General features: G+C 48.3%; 1 protein-coding gene across 1 annotated transcript; it reads right to left on the bottom strand.

Moving 5' to 3' along the window:
* Positions 1-626: 626 nt before the first annotated feature.
* DNAJB8 (DnaJ heat shock protein family (Hsp40) member B8) lies at positions 627-1,292 on the bottom strand. The gene has a single exon (XM_026093137.2). The coding sequence runs from the start codon at positions 1,290-1,292 to the stop codon at positions 627-629; it is 666 nt and encodes a 221-aa protein (XP_025948922.2).
* Between the last annotated feature and the right edge of the window lie 4,862 nt (positions 1,293-6,154).

The following is a 6,154-nucleotide window of genomic DNA, read 5'->3' as shown; positions in this document are numbered from 1 at the left end:
CCTTTGGTTATTCCTATGGCAGTCCCCCTCCACTGTGTGCACATGACCCACTGAGCCTCCCCCCACCTTCTTGCCTGTGTGCGAAAGCTGTTTTCAATGAATATTTTTCTTATCATATGTCAATGCCATGCTAGTGTTAAAGCCCAAAGGGACGGATATTCTTCACTCAGCCTCAGGGTTGTGTATGAGAGTCACACAAGTGTCTTTATTCTTCCAGCCAGCAGACCTAAACATTGGCAAAAGGGTCTATTTCAAGAAGTGGGAAGCCTGTCATAAAGCTGTCTTACCTGGGGCCTGTCCATCAATGAAACTGTCTCCTCTTGCTATATTAATTGACTTGGTCTGTCTAGCAAACCAGCAAGGCTGGTATATCCACTGCATCCACTTACTGAACAAGCACTATATATCACTTTACCTAAAGTTAGTACAGTCCCACTCTTTAATTTAGTATAACTTCATATCTTCACCTGCCAAGTACTCCTTGCAAGCCATTGAGAAGTCTGCATCGGTTGTGTCATGAACTCAGTGCAGCCGTTTATTAGTACTGCTTATAGTAGATCCCATCTCTTGAGCAATGAGAGTGCTTCCCAACAGCTTGCAGTTAATGCTTGTGCTGGGGGACATTGTCATTTCAGCTGTTCTCTTCCATTTACTTTTACAGACTTCAACTGGCCGTCTTCCTCCACTTCTGTTCTCTCCTGCCCATTCTCAATGATTTTCCGGGTGGTGATCCTCCTGCCATTGATCACTTCACTAGTGGTGGAGACCGATCTGAAACTGTGTGACCCAGCTGTGTCCCCACCAAAGGAGAAGGTGGTCTGCTCACTGGGGCCGAATGAATTGAATGATATAAATGACCGCACAAAGTCAGGAAGCATGCTGAGGCCGTTTCCCCTTCCACTTGTTCTGTGCCTGTTTTCACCATGGCTCTCGAATGAATTGTCCCAGAAATCATGTGCAAAGGGATCCAGCCCTCCAAAGAATTCCCTAAAGATCTCCTCAGGGTTGCGGAATATGTAACTGGAATCAAATGGGCTGTTACGACCCCCTGCGGCACCTCTTCCTCCTTGGGATCTGCTCTCCTTAACAGGTCTGTCATACAGAGATCGTTTCTGAGGGTCTGACAAAACCTCGTATGCCTCAGCAACTGCTTTGAATTTCTTTTCAGCTTCCTCCTTGTTGTTGGGATTCTTATCAGGATGCCATTTTAGTGCCAGTTTGCGGTAGGATTTCTTAATGTCATCCTGTGAGGCGCTTTTTTGCAGTCCGAGGACTTTGTAATAATCCACCATGTCAAAGGAAAGGCGGAGCAGTCGGGAAGTGGCCCGGTGCCTCTCCTGTCAAGGCTGCGAAACCCTAAGATGTCCAGCATCCAGGGGCTCCTGGATGCCTGCTGGCGCTCCCACTGTGCTCCTCAGGGGTGGGCAGCTGCTCAGTTCATCTCTTCGTCTGCTCTGTCCTTTTGTGTCATGAGGCCAAGTAGGGAGGAAAGTGCTGTTTAACTGTATCCTTCCTTTTTAAGCCTGTTGTTCTCAAATCAGGGGACTGTGACATCAGAGGTGGTTCAGCCAATCGTTGCTGAGTTGATCTGACTTTGTTCTGGGGTGGAGTTCTTGCCGCTGGCCGTATGTTTTTCAACTCAAGTCACACATACGACGTTGTAGTTGCCCGGCGTAGCTGTGACATCACAGCTGTGACATATGACTTCGTTGCATTATTTTTTTGTCTGTGTGCTTCCTACGGTGTGATTCTTAGATAGTCAGTGTGGTTTTGTGTACAGTCCAGGGAGGTACAGTGTAGTCAGGTCATATTACCCCTGCTGGGGACTGGAGCAGAGGTATAGGAATGCTGTACCCAATTTGGCTACCCACAGTTTGGGAAGACTATTGATAAGCTGGAGAAAGCTCAAAGAAGAGCCACAAATGTGATTAAGGGTTTGGAAAGCATGATGTGGAGTGAGAGACTCAAGGAAACCTTCTTGGTATTCAGAGGAAGTTAAAATGATAGCTTGATCATTGTCTACACAAACCTACATGGGAACAGAAATTCAATAGCAGAGGGATCTTTAGGCTCGCTGACAAAGCAGTTGGAAGCTGGCACTAGATATGCGTTGCACATCTTTCATAATGAGGGTAACGAACCATTGGCCTCTCTTCACGTGGCCATTTTTAACCGCAAGCTGGGCCTTATTCCTAAAATCATGATTAGATGATCATCATGATCTCTTCTGAATTTCTAATCAAACCTAACACTTCAAGAAGAGCTTAGCTCCCATGTGGGTACCAAAATAAATGCCCTGACTGAAGCTCATTAATAGCTTTAACAGCCACATTTCTACATACTCTTTTGGACATCTGGCCCCAGGTGTATGCATGTACCTCAGGGACGCCACGTGAACTCAGTACAGACAAGTTCAGCTTGAGGAGCTGAACTTTGCTGATGCAGTCTGAGGTTATCCTGCATCTGTTTCTGTTCCCTGGATTTGTCATTCGCTTGGGAAATGCAATGTCTTCACAGGGAATTTGTTGCATGGAGGAGGTCTCCAAGGAAGTGCCATTAATGAGAATTCAGCTGTCTGTAACATAGTGTCGTAAACACCTACTAATGGCAGCGTGTATTGCAGATCACTGCCCTCATTTCTATTATCCTACACTCTGGGAAGGAATCAAGAGCTGTCCATACCAAAGAGCATACGCTCAGGGTGTGAGCTGGCTGCTCTCCTAACATACACTGTATGTGTGGGGCTGCGAAGCCTAGGGGCAGCCATGTCAGCCTGTACAAAGCAGTGCTATGGGGGAATAGCCAGATGTTAATGGATGTTAGAGCTGATGACCACTGGGGAAGAGCTTTTTTTGGCTGGTTTTCTTGTTGGTCGGTGATGGGCCAATGTTAGGGAGGTACTTGTCGTATTCTGGCCCAGCAGTAAAAGTCACCATGAGCCAGCGTGGTGCCCATCTAGAGGCTGGAGCCGAAGGAAGTGCAAGGCAACAAAGTCCGAGGAGTTCATAGTCATGTGGAGTCACCTCACTGGGGAGCTCTTGGGTTCTGCCTTTGCCCGCATGGAGGAGGTCTTGTTAACCAGAAGGGGGATGGTGCCTTGTGAGTTATAGTTCTGCAGGATGTTATTGGTATGGTAACAAGGGGAAAAGTTAATTTGGGCGCAGCAGCAAGCTGCATCCCAGCACATCCCAGTGCTCTCCTGTGCTGAGGGGAAGGGTAAGTCTTCATGGCTCACTCAGACTGTGGTGCCTTGGTTGAAATCTTCACAAAGTGGACTCAGTTAACTGGTGTGGTGTTTTCTATGGCTGTCTGTTAGACTTGAGGGTGAATCCAGCTTCTCACACTGGGGCCACCAAAAGGCGCCAATGGCTGCTCGTCACTACCAGCGTGGGCCGTTCGCAGCTTCTCAGTAGAAATTTGAGGATCAATTCTATGGCTGTTCCTGCTCTCTGTTATCCAGAGGGGAAAATGGGAAGCCAGAGGCAGGTCTGAGCAGCCCGTTGGAGGGTCCCAGGGAGTTTTTAGAAAGGCCAGTGAGCTATTGCAGAGGGAACAGGGCAGTGCAAGCAAGGCAGGCAGCAATTCTGCCTTGTGCTGTGCTCTCTGAGAAACATCTCCTCCCTTACGCCTCGCTTTTGATGCTGAATGCCCATCTCAGACTGGCTGGCGCAGTGGATTATCTGTCTTGGATTTAGTGCGTCCTACCCATCTGAAAAGTAGGGAGTGTTTTTCTCCTGTCATCCCGGAATGGGGGATGCTCACTGCCTGTCTGTCTGCTGCCTGCAGCAGGCGTCAGAGATTAGCAGCCATTCAACAGAGGCCACTGCTGTGAGCTAAAAGGGTTTGCAAGGAAAAAAGAAAGGGTTGAAGAAAGAGAGAGAGAAAGGGAAGTGAAAGAGACATGCACGCATCAAGTAACTAGACCCAAACTAGCCTGGCAGTCCCATCCCTAGAAACCAAGGCTTTGAAATGAGAAATGTTTTTCGTATCTTAAATCTCAAGTACAAACAATAAAAAGCAGCCCAGACTGTGTTCTTTGAAGAGAAAGTACGAGTGACCTGAACAGTGGTTATCAGCAGCGTCATTAAGATAAAACCTTAACATGATTTAAAGCATCCGAAACTGAAGGCAGCACTTTCAGATACTAACAAAATGGTCTGACATTGGGGATGAAAATCAATAGTAATCTGATGTCACTAAAAATACTCAAAAGTGTCCCATGGCTGATGGAGGTGAGATTAGTGTAAATATTTGTATTCTAATCAGTGGCACGCGAGGGCTGGAGGCGGCCTTTCTGTCTATTTAATTAATGGAGTGGCTTTTTAAAAGGATCCTAATCATATGTGATTGTATCTGCTTATCAACATTTTTGCTAATTAGATGATATGGAGGCAGTCACTCTGCTAATTCCCTCATCCAAACAGCATATCCTGCACAGATAAAGTACAGTCTCTTTTTAATAAGAAACAATCACGAGACAGACTAACCTTAATGGTGCTTATTATCCTAGGATCTTTGGGATTTTCTCTTCTGCCCACCCCCTCCTTCACTCTGCTTTGCTCGCTGTTGCAGAATGCCAGATGGATGCGGGCGCTGCGCTCCTCCGGGCCCCTCTGCAAGGCACCGCCGCCGCTGCAAGGCCAGCGCTTGTCAACCAGGTCCCATCTGAAACAAAGCACAAGGCACCAGAGGCAAAATGTCCCAAGCTTTCGGTCGCCCAAGCCCCTGGTGACCTCACACTTGTGGTCATGATCCCTGTCCCTGCTCCTGCCACCCCGGCCAGCCCTGGACCAAAAAGGAGCGAGTGTCTTTGGGCTGTGAAAAATTCCTTTCTTTCTTGTTTTCTGTTTTCTGATTTGGTTTTTTTTTCTTCTGTTTTAAAAGGGTGTGGGGGAGAAAGGGGTCTTCGGAAGTGGTTTCTTGGCAGCCCCGCTGATCCCGTGACAAGGCTGGGATCCTTTTATCTAAAACAACATGAGCCTGAGACATTTGTTCTAAGTCCTTTGACTATCCAAACAAACAAGAGTCACACTTCACTCCGCCAGTCAAACTGTCATCAGATGCTTCACCCCGCAATGGCCCCGTCGGAGGGGAGATTGCGCTTGCTGCCTTCCTGCCTCTCCGGAGGGGACCTCGCCGCGCGGCTTTCCTTGGGAGTAGAGTTGGAGGCGGCTGTGGCCGAGGGGGTGAGCGGGTTGCTCCTGAGTCATACCGCATGGCGAGCGCATTATGCTGACCTCCTGGTGGGGGAACAAAGGGATCTGCTGGCCTCGGGGAAGAAGATGTAAAAATAAATAGAAATTTTGCCCCAAAGCGCCTTTCCTCACTTCTCAAAATGCAAGGGCAATGTCTCGATAGATAGAACCTGTCCTAAACGGATGTAGCTGCCGCACCAAGAGTGTCTGAGTGGACCAGAGTAGAGGGGGTAGATGCCTGGTATTTAGTTTTAGGAGGTCAGGAGTTTGCCTGCTGTTTTTGCAGCTGTGAATGTTGAGCAGAAAAAGCTTAAATGACATGGATTCCAGCCTCCCACTCCTGCGGCTGGCAAGAGGGAGGTTTTTGTGTGTCCCGTGTGGTGATCTTGTGTGTCAGGCTCAGCACAGTGAAGGGCTGTGGGATGGAGGTGAAATGGCTCTGGGGAGTGCTGGGTGAAAGGAGACCTCGAGGAGGCTGAAAGACAGGGCTGAAGGAGGAATACAGAGAGCTAGGTCTGGATACAGCTTCTTCTGAAGCTCAGACTGGGGCTTGAGGCTAAACCAAGGTTCAAGCAAGAGGACACCCAGGTTCTGGGTGCTGGCAAACGGCAGGTACCTCACAAAACCACCCTTTTTTGAGGTATGAAGCCAAACAGAGGGCCTGGTCCTGCTTAGTGGAGTCAAGGGGACTGGCAGTTTTTTTGTGTTAGATCATGCCCTACATCCAACCCGAACTGTGCTATAAACTGTGTCCACTGACTCTGATCTAGGCGGTCCTGCCAGAATTCAGAGCACTTAAGCTTCGTTGCCTGGGTCATCTCTATGTGTTATCTGCGATACCCTCATCCAGGCATGGCTATGCTGAGGTTGTTCTCAGAAATATGGTTGGCCAGTCTTTCTACTGTTCCTCCTTCTTGGCATGGTCTGTGACTCTCCTTTCTCTCTACGCACAGGAATTC

This window comes from Dromaius novaehollandiae, chromosome 12 (assembly GCF_036370855.1).
Source record: "Dromaius novaehollandiae isolate bDroNov1 chromosome 12, bDroNov1.hap1, whole genome shotgun sequence".
NCBI classification, from domain to species: Eukaryota; Metazoa; Chordata; class Aves; order Casuariiformes; family Dromaiidae; genus Dromaius; species Dromaius novaehollandiae.
The sequence above is the reverse complement of the archived record's forward strand: the minus strand, read 5'-3'. Positions and strand labels throughout refer to the sequence as shown.

What these genes read in the sequence shown, in the direction of transcription:
- DNAJB8 (XM_026093137.2), bottom strand. Translation starts at nt 1,292, where the DNA reads ATGGTGGATTATTACAAAGTCCTCGGACTGCAAAAAAGCGCCTCACAG.